Source organism: Opisthocomus hoazin, chromosome 2 (genome assembly GCF_030867145.1).
Source record: "Opisthocomus hoazin isolate bOpiHoa1 chromosome 2, bOpiHoa1.hap1, whole genome shotgun sequence".
NCBI classification, from domain to species: Eukaryota; Metazoa; Chordata; class Aves; order Opisthocomiformes; family Opisthocomidae; genus Opisthocomus; species Opisthocomus hoazin.
The window spans coordinates 132,359,454-132,375,460 of record NC_134415.1 but is presented as its reverse complement, the minus strand read 5'-3'; the positions used below and the strand labels follow the sequence as shown (position 1 = coordinate 132,375,460).

Below are 16,007 nucleotides of genomic sequence, written 5' to 3'. Positions count from 1 at the left end.
GGCGCGGCTGCCGGTGGGTCTGGTGCGGGGTGCTGAGGTGCGGGGGCTGGGGGACCTGGGCGGGGGACAGCCCTCGAGGTCAGGGCATGCGCGTCCCCCCCAAGCCCCAGCCGGGGCTGGTCACAATGACGAGCGGGCAGACAGCCTTGGGCCTCAGCGAAATCCCTCGGACTGTGCCCTTTGCATGAATTCAGCTCGTTCTGACGTGAAAACCACGCCCCGGTGCTCAGGAAGCCCATCTGGGAGCAAAGCCCCCCGCTCCCCAGCACGCGCAGTACGGTGAAAGTGTGCTGTGCCCGTAAGTCAAGACGGGCTGGGTAAGGGCCAGCGGGGGACGAGGGCGATGGGAAGCACCGGTGACTGCCGCTGGAGATGGATCAACGCTCACCGCGCGTTGGCCGAGGTGTGCCAGCGTCGTGGAATTACAGCCCAGCACCCGTCTCTGCGCAGAGGTGGAACGACGCTCTGGGCTCCTGGTGTGAGGGTGGCTGACGGCCCCCGGGTGACGGAGCCTGCGCTGTGGGACGACGCGGCGGGAGGCAGCAGGCCAGCTGCGGGAGCTGGTGGGGGCCATGGCCCGGCCCCGGGGGCAGCAGCGGGGTCCAGGGCTGCGGGAAAGCCACCGGCCCCCAAGCGCTGTTATCACAAAGGCCTTAGCGTAATTAGGACAGCAGGACCTTGTGACTTATTTGGGATAAGATTCAGGAGCGTGTTGGAAAGCTCTGCCTGCAGGCTGCCAACAATGTTTAAACCAAGGGAGCTGCCCTTGAGGGAGATCAGCACACCCTGAGCAGACGGCTTGGGAGCGCCTGGCCGGTTTCGGCTGGTTCTGGCCGCAGAGTCGTGTCCAAAAGTAACCCACCCTTCACTCCAACACACGATAACCCTGAGCATCGCGCCCGCTGCGGGAAGGGCCCCCAGACCCTTCCTCCCGCGGTGTGAAAACGCTGACCCAGCGTGAGCGACTGACGGGACGGAGCCGCGGCCCGGGGACGCCCCGCGGCCGGGGCTGATCGGTAGGAAGCTGAACGCGGGAACGCCCGCTGCCACGCGTGGAGCATGCGGCCTGTCCCCCGGGCCAAGACCGCTGCGTGCTGAGGTCCTCGATGCGCTCCAGAGCCTCAGCTCCTGTGACTGACGGTGCCGGACCCCCGGCCCCAGCGCGGGAGCAGCCCGGCCCGGCAGCAGGGTCTGGGGGCCGTAAGGAGCAATGGCTGAGCCGGGGGGGCGGGGCCGGGAAGGCGGGGCCTGGGGGCGGGGCCATGCAGATCGCGCAGCTGCCGGCAGAGCCGCTCCGAGATGACAGAGGTGGAGTCTGGCGAGACTGAGGCGGGGCCATGCAGATGAGGCGCCGCCAGGCACGACGGGAACCCTCTCGCGGGGACCACGCCGGCCGCAGGCGTGGTGCGGGCGGTGCGTGGGCGCGGGCGGCAGCCGAGCGTGGTGCGGAGGAGGCGGCGTGCGGGCGTGTGGGTGTCGGGTGCGGTGTCGGGGGTGTCCGCGTGTTGTGTGTTTGCGGCGGTGGGTGGGGAGCGGTGGGTGCGGAGGTGGGGGCATACTTACCTGGCAGGGGAGACACCATGATCAGGCAGGTGGTTTTCCCAGGGCGAGGCTCATCCCTTGCACTCCGGGTGTGCTGACCCCTGCGATTTCCCCAAATGCGGGAAACTCGACTGCATAATTTGTGGTAGTGGGGGACTGCGTTCGCGCTCTCCCCTGATTTCATGGTTCGGAAAAGCAGAAGCGGTTCATGTAGTAAGCATCGCTATTGGTGTTGGCAATGCTGGAGTCCGATTCGCTCTGTTCATGTCGAGCCCCTTTCCTCCGGGCAAGCGCCCGCAGTCGGGGAGCGGTGCAGGCCCCGCGCGGGGGGGCCGAGGGGCCTCAGTGCAGCGCTGTCCGTGGTGGCTCCCGCGCTCCGTGGCCTCCTCCATCCGCACCCCGCGGCCGCCGCGACCCTCCCCGGTCCGGGGACCCACGGCCGGGCCTCCCCGCAACGGGCCCAGCCCAGCCCCGCCGCTAACGGCACCGCAAGAGCCCCGCAGTGCGTCGGGCGGGCCCCACCGCCCGGTCGCCGTCGCGTCCAGCTCTGTCCTTGCCGCAGCCCAGGCCAGGGGGGAGCGGGACCGCAGACCCGCACGGCCCCGCCCCCTCCCGCAGCGCCCCGGTCCCGCTGCTGCCATGGCCCCGACACAGCCTGGGGTCCGAGAGCAGCGCGGGGTGTGATTGCGGCACCCCCAGTCCCGCACTCCAGCTCCCCAAAGCGGCCTGGGGGGTCCCGCACCGCCCCCCCCCCCCCCCCCCACTGCGGCTGCCCCGGGAGGGAGCGGGAGACACACGGCGAGGCTGCTCAGGCTTTATTCCTCCCCAGCCCGCACGCAGCAAGCGAACCCCGGGGCACGGAGCCCCCGGGGCTCAGCAGCGGCACCGGCCCCCCCGCTCAGGACGCCTTGGCTTTCCGTCGCTGGGTGCCCCACAGCAGGAGGGCCAGGGCCAGGGTGACGGCTCCCAGGACCCCGCAGAAGAGCGGCGCGGGGAACGTGCCCTGCGAGGAAGCGGCAGTGACCAGCGCTGCGCCGGCTGCGGCCGGGGGGCACTCGGAGAGCGGGTCCTGTCCCGCGGGCGCTCACCTCGCGCAGGCACTTGTAGCCGTGGAAGGGGCCGTCGCAGAGGCACTGGACGAGGCCGGGGCCGTCCGGGACACAGGCAGCGTTCTCAGGGCACAGCCAGGCTGGGGAGCAGAGCCGGGGGTCACGGTGCCGGGCCAGGGCCAGCCCCCGCCCGCCAGCCCCCCCGGCCCCGCCGTACCGAGCTCCCCGGAGCCGTTGCAGGGGTTCCTCTGGCCCTGGCAGAGCCGGCTGCTCCCGCGCGTCGTCACCTCCTCCCAGGCGCTGCTCCCACCCGGGCACCCCAACGCCGGCGGCACCGCGCTGCGGAGCGGAGCTCAGCACCGGCGCCGCCGCGGCCCCCGCGCCCCCCGCCCCGGCACTCACAGCCGCTGCAGCTGGGTGAAGCCCAGGAAGGAGCCGTCGGGGAAGGGTGCCAGGGGGTTCTCGGTCAGGTCCCTGCAAACAGACACCAGGTGCCATGGACCCCCCGCCTGCCGCTGCCCCGGGTGCCCACAAACGGCCCCAGGGGGCCCCGGTGCAGGGTGGGCAAGGGCTGTGGAACAGGGTGGGGGTCCCTGCTCTGCGCCATGTCGCTGCCCGGGGCCAAGCTGCTCCCCAGCAGCGACACGGGCCCCAGGGAAGTGACAAGGTACCTCTGGGATGGCGTCAGAGGGTCTCAGAGTGGTCTGGGTTGGAACACCCAGTTCCAACCCCCCCACCATGGGCAGGGACCCCTTCCACCAGCCCAGGGTGCTCAGAGCCCCGTCCAGCCTGGCCTTGAACCCTGCCAGGGAGGGGGCAGCCACAGCTTCTCTGGGTAACCTGGGCCAGGGCCTCACCGCTCTCAGAGTAAAAACTTTTCTCCTTACATCCAGTCCAAATCTACCTTTTTAAGACCATCACCCCTTGTCCTGTCACTGCAAGCCCTGCTCAAAAGCCTGTCCCCAGCTTTCTTACCAGCGCTTCTCACATTTTGAAGGACCACAGTAAGGTCTCCCCGCAGCCTTCTCCTCCCCAGGCTGCCCAGCCCCAGCTCTCCCAGCCTTTCCTCCCAGCAGAGGGGTTCCAGCCCTCGGGTCATGGCTGGGGCCTCCTCTGGCCCCGCTCCCACAGCTCCAGCTCTGTCCTGTGCTGAGGGCTCCAGAGCTGGACGCAGGACTCTGGGGGGGTCTCAGCAGAGCGGGGCAGAGGGGCAGAATCCCCCCCCTCACCCTGTGCCCACGCTGCTGGGGATGCAGCCCAGGGCACGACTGGCCTTCGGGGCTGCCAGCGCACGCTGCTGGGTCATGGCTGGCTTCTCACCCCCCAAGCCCTTCTGGGCAGGGCTGCTCTCCATCCCCGCACCCCCAGCCTGTGTTCACGCCGGGGCTGCCCTGAGCCAGCTGCAGGACCCTGCCCCCGGCCTTGCCGAACCTTGTGAGGTTCACACGTGCCCGCTCCCCTGCCCAGGTCCCCGGGGACGCCAGCCCTTCGCTCCAGCGAACCCCGGTCGGTGCCACCCGCAGAGCTGCCGAGGGCGCGCCCGCTCCCGCTCCGCCGTTAACGCGGGCATTGAGCAGTGCCGGTCCCACCGCGGACCCCCCGAGGGACCCCACCAGTCCCTGATCTCCACCGGGACACCGAGCCGTTTGCTGGCTGCCGCTCACGGAACAGCCCATCCCCCAACCCTCTCCCACCCCGCGACAAGGGCACCGCGCGGCCGTGCCAAAGGCCTTCCGAGACGGACACCAGCCGCTCCTCCCTGCCCACCACCACGCTGCCGCCATTGCACAAGGCCGCCAGGCGGGTCAGGCGCAATCTGCCCTCGGCGAAGCCACGCTGGCTGTCCCACACCCCCTCCCTGCCCTCCACGGCCACGACCGAGCTCCCCGGGGGGGTCTGCTCCGCGCTCCGACCCGGCCGGAGGGGAGGCTGCCCCGTCGGTGGGGCCTCCCCCCGACTGCCAGGGCTGTTTGAACGCGATGGGTAGTGGGGTGCAGGGGGACAGCGGGGTGCGGGGGGGACATGGGGTATGGGGGGGACAGGGGGACATGGGGTGCCAGGGGCCTGAGGACAGCAGGATGTGGGGGGGACAGTGGGGTGCCAGGCGGGGACAGCAGGGTGCCAGGGAGACATGGGGGCAGCGGGGTGTGGGGGGGACAGGGGGGTGTGGGGGGGCAGCGGGGTACAGGGGAGACAGCGGGGTGTGGGGTCCTGGGGGGACATGGGGTATGGGGGGGACATGGGGATGAGGGATGGGGAGCAGCGAGCCGGGCTGCGCTGCGGGGGCCTGGGGGGGTCCCACCAGAGCGCAGCCGCTCGCGGGGAGCGGGGGGACTCACAGGACGATGGCGGCGGTGGCCTCAGCCAGCCCCGGGGGGAGGCTGCGCAGGGAGCAGTTGCTCAGGTCCAGCCTGGGAAGGGGCAGCAGCTGGGGGATGGGGGGCAGCGGTGCCAGGGGCGCTGCCCCCCCCATTCCCCAGACCCCCATGTGGCCCCCAACACCCACCCCGCCACCCCCACTCTAGGTCCCCTCCCGCACCCACCTCAAGCACCCCCCACCCAGGCAGCCCCCCGAGACCCTCTGTGCCCCCCCCCTCAGCACCCGCCGGTGACGCCCGCCTGGCACCCAGCCCATGCATCCCTGCCCCCCGCACCCCCCCGCGCCCCCCGTACCCCAGCAGTCTCTCCGGGCGGGCGCCCCGTTCCCGGCAGCAGCGGCCGTCGCTCTCGGTGCCGGGCCGGGACGCGCAGAACCGGGCCACGACGGAGCCGTTCCGCAGCGGCCCCGGGCAGCGCCCGCACACCTGGGGCGGGGGGGTTCGGCGGGGCGCGGGCACCCCCAGGCTCCCAGAGCCCCCCGACCGCCGGCACCCCCAGGCTCCTGGAGCCCCCCCGACCTGGGCACCCCCTGATCCGGGCACCCCCAGGCTCCCAGAGCCCCCCGACCTGGGCACCCCCCGGCTCCTGGAGCCCCCCGACCCCCGGCACCCCCCGACACCCGGAACCCCCCCGATCCAGGCACCCCCTGGGCACCCCCCGACCCGGGCACCCCCCGACTCCCGGAGACCCCCGATCCGGACACCCCCCGGCTCCCGGAGCCCCCCGACCCCCGGCACCCCCCGACACTCTCCGACACCCCCCGATTCCCTGAGCCCCCCGACCCAGGCCACTCCCGGCACCCCCGACCCCCGGCACCCCCCGGCTCCTGGAGCCCCCCGACCTGGGCACCCCCTGATCCGGGCACCCCCAGGCTCCCAGAGCCCCCCGACCTGGGCACCCCCCGGCTCCCGGAGCCCCCCGACCTCCGGCACCCCCCGACACCCGGAGCCCCCCCGATCCAGGCATCCCCCGGGCACCCCCCGACCCGGGCACCCCCCGACCCCCAGGCCCCCGGAGCCCCCCCATCCCCGGCACCCCCCGACACCCTCCGACACCCCCCGATTCCCTGAGCCCCCCGACCCAGGCCACCCCCGGCACCCCCGCCCCCCGGCACCCCCCGACCCGGCCACCCCCGCCCCCCCGCTCACCGCCGCGCCGCCGGCGGCCCGGGGCAGCGGGAGGAGGAGGTGGTGGAGGAGGAGGAGGAGGAGGAAGGCGCCCATGGCCCCCTCGGCGCCGGGGCACCCCCTGCCCCCCCAGGGCTCTTCCGGCCCCGCCCCGCGGGACACGCCCACTGCGAGGGCGCCCCCTGGCGGCCCGGCGGGGAGCCCCGAGGGAACGGAGCGGATCGAGGCTCCCCGGGCCCCCCCCCCCGGCCCGGCCCCGGCGCTCCCCCGGGCAGGGGGCCCCGGAGCGGGGCGGGGCGGGACCGTGCCCCCCGCCCACCCCCCCCGGGGCCCGGCGCTCCCTGGCCCCGCGGCGAGGCCCCGCCGGGGCGCGGTGACCCGGCCCGGGGCAGCGGAGCGCGGCGGGGGCGGGGGCGGCACCGCCGGCCCCACGTGGGCCGCCGCCCCCCCCCGGTTCCACTCCCCCCCCCCCCCATCCCGGGGCGGTGGCGGCCGCTGACGCCATCACGGCGCGCGCCATCGGTGGGGAGGGCGGCACGTGGGGCAGCTCTGCCGCGCGCCGCCGGTGAGTGCGCGCCGGGCCCGGGGTCACGGCGCCGCCCCCCCCCCCGGCACCGGGGGGTCCCGGGGGCAGCGGCGGGGAGGGCGGGGCTCGGGGGTCACCGGGGGCAGCGGCGGGGGGGGGCTCGGGGGTCCGGGGCAGCGGCGGGGAGGGGGCTCGGGGGTCACCGGGGGACAGCGGCGGGTGGGGGCTCGGGGGTCCCGGGGGACAGCGGCGGGTGGGGGCTCGGGGGTCCCGGGAACAGCGGCGGGGGTGGGCTCGGGGGTCACCGGGGGACAACGGCGAGGGGGGGGGCTCGGGGGTCACTGAGGGGCCCCGCGGGACAGCGGCGGGGGGAGGGCTCGGGGGTCCCGGGGACAGCGGCGGGGGTGGGCTCGGGGGTCACCGGGGGACAACGGCGAGGGGGGGGGGCTCGGGGGTCACCGAGGGGCCCCGCGGGACAGCGGCGGGGGGAGGGCTCGGGGGTCCCGGGGACAGCGGCGGGGAAGGGGGGGCTCGGATATCACCGGGGGACAGCGGCGGGTGGGGGGGCTCGAGGGTCCCGGGGGACAGTGGCGAGAGGGTCGCGGGGAAGGGGGGGGGCCGTGGCTCGGGGTCAGCCCCGGGGGTACGAGGACGGGCAAAGGCGGGGGGGGGGCGCGGGGACGGCGGGGGAGGCGGCGGCCTCGGGCCGGTCTCCGGGAGCGGGGCCTTGGGCCGGGACCGCCGCGGCTCGGGGCGGGGGGGGCTCAGGGTCACCGAGGGGCCCCCGGGGCTGCCGGACCTTGGGGGGCGGGGGACGGGGGGTGGGGGAGGCTGAGCCTCCGCGGCGGAATGCGGCGAAGTGACCTTGGACCTTGCCCGGCAGCGCGAGCCGGCCCCGCCCCCCCTCCCCCCCCATCCCCCCCCCCTCCCCCGCTGTCCCGGTGCCCGCGGGGCCCGGGCTAATCCCCCCCGGCACGCCCGGGCAGGCATCGCGCGGGAGCAGGGCGGGCGCCGCGCCAGACCCCCGCACCCCGCCCCCCCCGCTGCCTTGGCATAGGGCACCCCCACACCCCACCCCCCCTGCTGCCACGGCATGGGGACCCCCGCACCCCACCCCCCTGCTGCCACGGCATGGGGACCCCCGCACCCCCTGCTGCTACGGCATGGGGACCCCCGCACCCCACCCCCCTGCTGCCACGGCATGGGGACCCCCGCACCCCCTGCTGCCTTGGCATGGGACCCCCCCGCACCCCGCACCCCTTGCTGCCACGGCATGGGGACCCCCACATCCCACCCCCCCTGCTGCCACGGCATGGGGACCCCCGCACCCCGTGCTGCCACGGCATGGGGACCCCCACATCCCACCCCCCCTGCTGCCACGGCATGGGGACCCCCGCACCCCACCCCCCCTGCTGCCACGGCATGGGGACCCCCGCACCCCCTGCTGCCACGGCATGGGGACCCCCGCACCCCACCCCCCTGCTGCCACGGCATGGGGACCCCTGCACCCCCTGCTGCTACAGCATGGGGACCCCCGCACCCCACACCCCTGCTGCCACGGCATGGGGACCCCCGCACCCCCGCCCTGCTCCCCGCAGCCCCCTGCCCACCGGTGGTGGGGGTGGGGGGCTCTGCTGCTGCCCCCTCCCACCCCGCGGGGTCTGGGGGCACAGGGTCGGGGTGCGGGGGGGCTCGCCCTGCCCGGGCCCTGCTCGGCTGAGCGGGGGTGCTGGGGCTCTCCGGCACAGACGGGACCCCGCTGCCCTCCCCAGCCCCCGCCGCGGGTCCTGCCGGGCCGGGGGCTGCTGGGTGGGCTGCGGCGGGGGCTGGTGCCGGGGCCGGGGCGGTGGGGGCTGAGGCCGGGGCGGTTGGGTCCTCTTGGGTTTGGCTCGGCAGGACCGGTGCTGCCGGGCTTGGCGGGGCCGTTGGGCACCGGGGGTGGGGGTGTTGAGTTTGGCTCGGCGGGACTGGTTCTGCCGGGGTTGGTGGGGCTGTCCTGCACCGGGACAGCGGGGTCGTGTTGGGTTTGGCAGCGTGGGGCCGGTTCTGCTGGGCTTGGTGGGGTTGTCCTGTGCCAGGACAGCAGGGTCATGTTGGGTTTGGCAGCTTGGGGCGGGTTCTGCTGGGTTGGTGGGGCTGTCCTGCGCTGGGACCAGTGGATCATGTTGGGTTTGGCTCGGCAGCACTGGTGCTGCTGGACTTCATGGGGCTCTCCAGCACTGGGGGTGGTGGTGTTGGGTTTGGCTCGGCGGGACTGGTTCTGCTGGGGTTGGTGGTGCTCTCCAGCACCGGGGGCGGTGGTGTTGGGTTTAGCAACTCAGGACTGGTTCTGCTGGGCTTGGCGGGGCTGTCCTGCGCCGGGACAGCGGGGTCGTGTTGGGTTTGGCGAAGTGGGGCGGGTTCTGCTGGGGTTGGTGGGGCTGTCCTGCACTGGGACCAGTGGATCATGCTGGGTTTGGCTCAGCAGCACTGGTGCTGCTGGACTTCATGGGGCTCTCCAGCACTGGGGGTGGTGGTGTTGGGTTTGGCTCGGCGGGACTGGTTCTGCTGGGCTTGGTGGTGCTCTCCAGCACCGGGGGCGGTGGTGTTGGGTTTAGCAACTCAGGACTGGTTCTGCTGGGCTTGGCGGGGCTGTCCTGCACCGGGACAGCGGGGTCGTGTTGGGTTTGGCAGCGTGGGGCGGGTTCTGCTGGGGTTGGTCGGTCTGTCCTGCGCTGGGACCATTGGATTGTGTTGGGTTTGGCTCGGCAGCACTGGTGCTGCTGGACTTCATGGGGCTCTCCAGCACTGGGGGTGGTGGTGTTAGGTTTGGCTCGGCGGGACTGGTTCTGCTGGGGTTGGTGGTGCTCTCCAGCACCGGGGGCGGTGCTGCTGGGTTTGGCAACTCAGGACTGGTTCTGCCGGGGTTGGTGGGGCTGTCCTGCACCAGGACAGCGGGGTCGTGTTGGGTTTGGCAGCGTGGGGCCGGTTCTGCTGGGCTTGGTGGGGTTGTCCTGTGCCAGGACAGCAGGGTCATGTTGGGTTGGCAGCTTGGGCCGGTTCTGCTGGGGTTGATCGGGCTGTCCTGCGCTGGGACCAGTGGATCATGTTGGGTTTGGCTCGGCAGCACTGGTGCTGCTGGACTTCATGGGGCTCTCCAGCACTGGGGGTGGTGGTGTTGGGTTTGGCTCGGCGGGACTGGTTCTTCTGGACTTGGCGGGGCTGTCCTGCGCCGGGACAGCGGGGTCGTGTTGGGTTTGGCTCGGCGGGACTGGTTCTGCCGGGGTTGGCGGGGCTGTCCTGCGCTGGGACCATTGGATCATGTTGGGTTTGGCAACTCAGGACTGGTTCTGCTGGGCTTGGCGGGGCTGTCCTGCGCCGGGGCAGCGGGGTCGCGCTGGCTTTGGCACCGGGGGCCGGTGCGGCCGTGCTTGGCGGGGCGGCACGGCCGGCGCGGCCGCTCCCGGGTGGGTCCGTGGTTGCAGCTCCCTGGCAGCGGCACCGGTTTCCCTTGGCGGGGGTGGCGGGTGCGGGGGGGGGGGGGTGGGCGCCGTCGAGCCGAGCCCAGCCCCGAGGGGGGAGGAGGAGGAGGAGGAGGAGGAAGGAGGAGAAGGGTTAAGGGGCCCGGCCCCCCCGCGCCGCGTCCTTGGGGCTGAGCGCGCGGCGCGAGCGAAGGTCCCCGCGGCGCCCAGCGCTGACGCCCGCCCGTGCCCCGGCAGCTGCGGGCGATGCGGGCCAGGACGCGGCGCCGGAGCCCGGCGTGCCCATGAGGCCGGCGCGGCGGCGACGACGGGGTGACGGCGGGGGACGCTCGCCATGGAGTTCACGGCGATCGACTACAGCATCTTCGCGGGGCTGCTGGTGCTGTCGTCGGGCGTGGGGCTGTTCTACGCGCTGAGCGGGCAGCGGCAGCGCACGCCGCAGGAGTTCCTGCTGGCCGGCCGCAGCATGGCCTGCCTGCCCGTCGCGCTCTCGCTGCTGGCCACCTTCCAGTCGGCCGTGGCCGTCCTCGGCGTGCCGGCCGAGGTCTTCCGCTTCGGCACCGAGTACTGGTTCCTGGGCTGCTCCTACCTGCTGGGGCTGCTCATCCCGGCCCACGTCTTCATCCCCGTCTTCTACCGCCTGCGCATCACCAGCGCCTACGAGGTGAGCGGGGCGGGGGGTGCGCGGAGCCCCCTGCCCTGTGTCCCCGTCCCGGTGCCCCACAGACCGGGGGGGTCTCGCCTGGCTGGTCCCGCTCCCCCGCCCCGGGCACCGCGCCGGCCCTGGGAGATGGGGCGCCGGGCTGCCCACCCCCCTCCGCTTCCCCGCTGCCGGGGGGGGGGACACGGGGGACATCCCCGCCGCCTGGGACCCCCCGCCCGGGCGGGACGGCACCCTGACCCCTCTCCCCCGCAGTACCTGGAGCTGCGCTTCAACAAGACGGTGAGGGTCTTCGGCACCGTCACCTTCATCTTCCAGATGGTGAGGGGGGCGGGGGGCGGGGGGCCTGGGGGTGGGGGGCCGGGGGCCAGGCACCCCTGCAGCGCTGCTCTCCCCGCAGGTCATCTACATGGGGGTGGTTCTCTACGCGCCCGCGCTGGCCCTCAACGCAGGTAAGGGGGCACGGGAGCGGGCGGGGGGCGATGCCGGGAGCCCCCCGGTTCTGCGTGGGGGTCCGCCGCCCCCTCCCCGCTAACGGCCCCCGCCGCTTCCAGTGACGGGCTTTGACCTCTGGAGCGCGGTGCTCACCATGGGGCTGGTCTGCACGCTGTACACCACGCTGGTGAGTGCCCCCCGCCGCGGGGTGCCCCCCGCGAGCCCCCCGCGAGCCCCCCGCGCTGACGGGCGCCGTGTGCCTCCGCAGGGCGGGCTGAAGGCCGTCATCTGGACCGACGTCTTCCAGACGCTGGTGATGCTGGCGGGGCAGGTGGCCGTCATCGTGGTGGGCGCCCGGCGCGTCGGCGGCATGGGGCGCGTCTGGCGCCTGGCCGAGCGCGAGGGCAGGATCTCCGGCATCGAGTGAGTGCCTGCGCCCCGCACCCCGCGCCCCGCGCCCCGCACCCCGCACCCCACGCGGCGGCGTGGCTGGGGAGGGACCGGGCGGGGGGGACAGGGACCCCAGCGCGGGCGGGGGGGGGGGTTCTCCTGCCACCCCCGTCCCGCGCGGCGGGGCACGGTGGGGACGCGGTGCGGTGACCCCCCCCGCCGGCGCGCCGGCAGCCTGGACCCCGACCCCTTCGAGCGGCACACGTTCTGGACGCTGGCGGTGGGGGGAGTCTTCATGATGCTGTCGCTGTACGGCGTGAACCAGGCGCAGGTCCAGCGCTACCTCAGCGCCCGCAGCGAGCGGGAGGCCAAGCTGTGAGTGGGGCCCGGGGGGGGTGGGGGGGTCCCGCGGCCGGGGTGGGCCCCCCCGCCGCCCCCCCGCGCCTCTGACGCCCGCGCGGCGCCCGCAGCTCCTGCTACGCCGTCTTCCCCTGCCAGCAGATCGTCCTCTGCCTCAGCTGCCTCACCGGCCTCGTCATGTTCGCCTACGACCGCGAGCACCCGCTCGCGGCCACCCATCGCCCCGGCTCCTCCGACCAGGTGGGCGGCCGCGACCCCCCCCCCAGGTCCCGCAGCGCGCGGGGCTGACCCCGCTGCCCCCCGCCCGCGGCGCTGACCCCGCTGCCGCAGCTGGTGCTGTACTTCGTGATGGACGTGCTGCGGGACCTGCCGGGGCTGCCCGGGCTCTTCGTCGCCTGCCTCTTCAGCGGGTGCCTGAGGTGAGCGCGCGGCCCCCCCGGGGCGGCGGGGCGGGGGGGCCCGGCCGAGCCCCCTCCCGCTCCCTCTGCTCCCCAGCACCATCTCCTCCGCCTTCAACTCGCTGGCGACGGTGACGATGCAGGACCTGGTGCTGCCGCACTGCCCCGGGCTGTCGGAGTCGCGCGTCACGCTGCTCTCCAAGCTGCTGGGTGAGGGGGGGGCGCGGGTGGGGGGGGGGGGCTGGCGGCAGGGTGGGGGTCCCCAGCACCGCCATGACCCCCCGTCCTGCTCCGCCGCGCAGCTCTCGGTTACGGACTGCTCTGCCTGGGGATGGCCTACGTCTCCTCCATGCTGGGCCCCGTGCTGCAGGTAGGGGGGGGCGCGGGACCCCTGCCCGGGCTGCGGGCGGGGGGGCTGCGGGCGGGGGGGCCGGCGCTCAGGGCCGTCTCCCCGCAGGCCGCCTTCAGCATCTTCGGCATGGTGGGGGGCCCGCTGCTGGGGCTCTTCTGCCTGGGCATGTTCTTCCCCTGCGCCAACCCCACGGTGAGCAGCCCCCCGCCCGGCCGGGGGCTTCAACCCCGCGGCGGGGGGCGAGGGGGGGGTTCTGGGGGGCTGGGGCGCCCCGAGCCCGGCCGGGGGTCAGCGCCCTCCTCTCCCCCGGGCAGGGGGCCGTCGTGGGGCTGCTGGCGGGCTTGGCCATGGCCTTCTGGTTGGGCATCGGCGCCCTGCTGAGCAGCATGGGGGGGGCCGGGGGGGCCCCCCCTGCCAACGGCACCGCGCTCCCCCCCGCCGCCAACCTCACCGCCGTCCTCGGCACCACGCTGCTGCCCCCCACGCCGGCCCCCCCGAGGTGAGCGGGACCGGGGAGGGGGGGCTCGGCGCCGGGGCACTGCGGCTGCGGGACGGGGGGGTGTGGGGGCACGGCTCGGTGCCCCCCACCCACGCCTGTCCCCCCCCCCCAGCCCCACGGGGCTGCAGAAGTTCTACCGGCTGTCCTACATGTGGTACAGCGCCCACAACTCCACCACCGTCATCCTCGTCGGGCTCCTGGTCAGCCTGCTCACCGGTCAGTGCGGGCGGGCGGGGGGCTGCGGGCGGCCCCCCCCTGCTCACCGGTCAGTGCGGGCGGGCGGGGGGCTGCCGGCCACCCCCCCCTGCTCACCGGTCAGTGCGGGCGGGCGGGGGGCTGCGGGCGGCCCCCCCCTGCTCACCGGTCAGTGCGGGCGGGCGGGGGGCTGCCGGCCGCGCCCCCTCCCCACTCACCCCCTGCTCTGCCCCCAGGCCCCACGCCGCCCGCGGCCGTGGACCCCCGCACCATCTACCCCGTGCTGCCGCGGCTGCTCTGCTGCCTGCCCCGCAAGTACCGGCAGCGGCTCCGCTGGGGGGGGGGCCCTGCCCAGGTGAGGGGTCCGGACCCCGGGGTGGGGGGGAGCGGGGCCGCGGCGGCGCCCCCCCCCGCGCTCCTGCCGAGCCCCCGCTCTGTCCCCGCAGGACGCGGACGCGGTGGTGAAGAGCAACGGGGTGCCCAACGGCCTGGCCCCCCCCGGGCGGCAGGAGGAGGAGGAGGGACAGGGCTACATCCGCGCGGCCGGGACCCCCGCCTACGCCGTGCAGGAGACCTCCTTCTGACCCCCCCCACGGCATGGGGGGTCGGGGGGGCTCGGGGGGCACCGCGTCACCGGGAGGGGCTGGGTCCCTGCGGGGGGGGGGCGGGGTCCCTCCCTGCCCCCCGCCCCGGGGGCTCTGGGACCACGGCTGGGGAGGGGGGCGAGCCGGACCGGTGCGCCACCCCCCGTGCCTTACTTGCCCCGCCCCCAGCCCCGCACCCCCGGGACGCCGGGCCCCCCCACAGACCCCCCGTGTTCGCCTCCCCCCAATAAACGGTTGTGGAGCGCAGGTGTCGGAGGACCCCGGGACCGGCCCCCCGAGCCCCCCGGGAGCGGGAGCCTCGGCCCTGGGCCCTCCCCGTGGCGGGGGGCCCGGCAGCGGGGGGGCTCGGGGGGGGGCCGGGGGGCTGCGCGCGCGAGGACGGGCACGCGCGGCACCGCCGCTCTCAGCGGGGCGGGGCGGGGCTCGCGGGGGCGGGGCCGAGGCGAAGGGGGCGGGGATCAGGCGATAGGGGGTTAGGGTGGGCGTGACGAGAGTCTGGGGGCGGGGCTGCAGGCTATAGGGGCGGGGCTAGGGCGGTGCTGGCGGGGGCGGGACTTGGGGGCGGAGGCGGAGCGGCCGAGGCAGAATTGGGGCGCGGCTGTGGGGGCGGTGCTCGGTGCGGAGGGGGCGAAGGGGCGGGGCTCGGGAGGCGGGGGCGGGGCGGCTGTGGCGGAGGCAGGACCGGGGGGCGGGGCTCTAGGGGGCGGGGCGGCCGTGGCGGCGGCAGGATCGGGGGCGGGGCGGAGGCAGGGCCGGGGGGCGGGGCTCTGGGGGCGGGGCGGCCGTGGCGGCGGCGCGATGACGCAGACACGCAGCGACGCGCTGACGTGTGCGGCGCGGCCATGGCGCCCAGGCGGCCGGCCGAGCTGTACCGGGCGCCGTTCCCGCTCTACACCGTGCGGCTGCACCCGCGGAGGGCGCTCGCCATCACCGCCGGCGGGGGCGGCGCCGCGAAGACCGGCATCCGCAATGGCGTGGTGCGGCGCGGGGCGGCGGGCAGGGCCCGGGGGTGGCGGCGGGGCCGGGCCCGGGGGTGGTGGCGGGACCGGGCCCGGGGGGCGGCGGGACCAGGCCCGGCCCGGGGAGCGGTGAGGCCGGACCCGGGGAGCGGTGGGACCAGGCCCGGCCCGGGGAGCGGCGGGACCGGGCCCGAGGGGCGGCGGCGGGGCCTGACCCGGGGAGCGGTGAGGCCGGACCCGGGGAGCGGTGGGACCAGGCCCGGCCCGGGGAGCGGCGGGCCCGGGCACGGGGGGCGGCAGGACCGGGCCCGAGGGGCGGTGGCGGGGCCTGACCCGGGGAGCGGTGGGACCAGGCCGGGCCCGGGGAGCGGTGAGGCCGGACCCGGGGGGCGGCGGGGCCTGACCCGGGGGGCGGTGGGATAGGCCAGGCCCGGTGCGGGGTGGGGTCAGGGCCGGCGGGCGCTGCGGGGCGGCCCCGGCGGGGTGGGAGGGGGTGTCCCGGGGCAGGGGTCCGGGGGCAGCGGGACCCGGTGGGCTCTGAGGCCGCGGCCCGTCCCGCAGCACTTCCTGCAGCTGGAGCGGATCGGCGGGCGGCTGAGCGCCTCGCTGCTCCACTCCCACGACACGGAGACCCGCGCCACCATGAGCATGGCGCTGGGCGACGGCGACGTCATCGCGGCGGGGCAGGACGCCAGCTGCCACATCCTGCGCTTCAGCCTCCGGACCCCCGACGGCAAGGCCGGCTCGGCCGCCCGCAACGGTGAGCTGCCGGGGCGCGGGGCGGGGGGGCTGCGGAGGCGAGGCGGGGCCCAGGACCCCCCACGCCTGCCGTCTGCCCCGCCGCAGGCAGCGCGGAGAAGGGGCCGCGGAAGCGGAAGGGCCCCAGCGCGGCGGGGCAGGGCGAGACGCAGAGCCAGACGAGCGAGGTGACGGTGGAGAGCCTGCGCAGCGTCCGCACGGATTTCGGCCCCGACGCCCTGCAGAAGGCCGTCCGCTTCAACGCCGACTGCTCGCTGCTCGTCACCGGCGGCGCAGACGGCTTCCTGCGCCTCTGGGAGGTGGGCAGGGA

At 75.9% G+C, this 16,007-nt stretch overlaps 3 protein-coding genes and 1 non-coding gene across 4 annotated transcripts in view; 3 read left to right on the top strand and 1 right to left on the bottom strand.

Annotated features, from left to right (window-relative positions):
* The first annotated feature begins 1,555 nt into the window (after window positions 1–1,555).
* On the top strand, window positions 1,556–1,719 carry LOC142360669 (U1 spliceosomal RNA). The gene has a single exon (XR_012763282.1). It is a non-coding gene; the product is annotated as a U1 spliceosomal RNA (small nuclear RNA).
* A 623-nt stretch (window positions 1,720–2,342) lies between these two features.
* ATRAID (all-trans retinoic acid induced differentiation factor) lies at window positions 2,343–6,247 on the bottom strand. The gene is made up of 7 exons (XM_075415147.1): window positions 6,119–6,247; window positions 5,265–5,395; window positions 4,931–5,002; window positions 2,994–3,065; window positions 2,809–2,930; window positions 2,631–2,731; window positions 2,343–2,545 (listed from the first exon to the last, which is right to left on the bottom strand). The coding sequence occupies exons 1-7, from the start codon at window positions 6,191–6,193 to the stop codon at window positions 2,441–2,443; spliced, it is 678 nt and encodes a 225-aa protein (XP_075271262.1). The 5' UTR covers window positions 6,194–6,247; the 3' UTR covers window positions 2,343–2,440.
* A 323-nt stretch (window positions 6,248–6,570) lies between these two features.
* Window positions 6,571–14,043, top strand: SLC5A6 (solute carrier family 5 member 6). The gene is made up of 16 exons (XM_075415143.1): window positions 6,571–6,662; window positions 10,322–10,748; window positions 11,001–11,066; window positions 11,146–11,197; window positions 11,300–11,367; window positions 11,449–11,603; window positions 11,805–11,945; window positions 12,041–12,170; window positions 12,261–12,349; window positions 12,426–12,538; window positions 12,631–12,698; window positions 12,786–12,872; window positions 12,995–13,179; window positions 13,292–13,395; window positions 13,611–13,729; window positions 13,821–14,043. The coding sequence occupies exons 2-16, from the start codon at window positions 10,419–10,421 to the stop codon at window positions 13,956–13,958; spliced, it is 1,845 nt and encodes a 614-aa protein (XP_075271258.1). The 5' UTR covers window positions 6,571–6,662; window positions 10,322–10,418; the 3' UTR covers window positions 13,959–14,043.
* A 757-nt stretch (window positions 14,044–14,800) lies between these two features.
* PREB (prolactin regulatory element binding) overlaps window positions 14,801–16,007 on the top strand; it is a 2,361-nt gene continuing 1,154 nt past the window's right edge. The window contains exons 1-3 of the mRNA XM_075445312.1: window positions 14,801–14,956; window positions 15,500–15,698; window positions 15,785–15,996. Coding sequence (XP_075301427.1) covers window positions 14,822–14,956; window positions 15,500–15,698; window positions 15,785–15,996 — 546 coding nt within the window. The 5' untranslated portion in view covers window positions 14,801–14,821. The remainder of the gene's footprint in view (window positions 14,957–15,499; window positions 15,699–15,784; window positions 15,997–16,007) is intronic.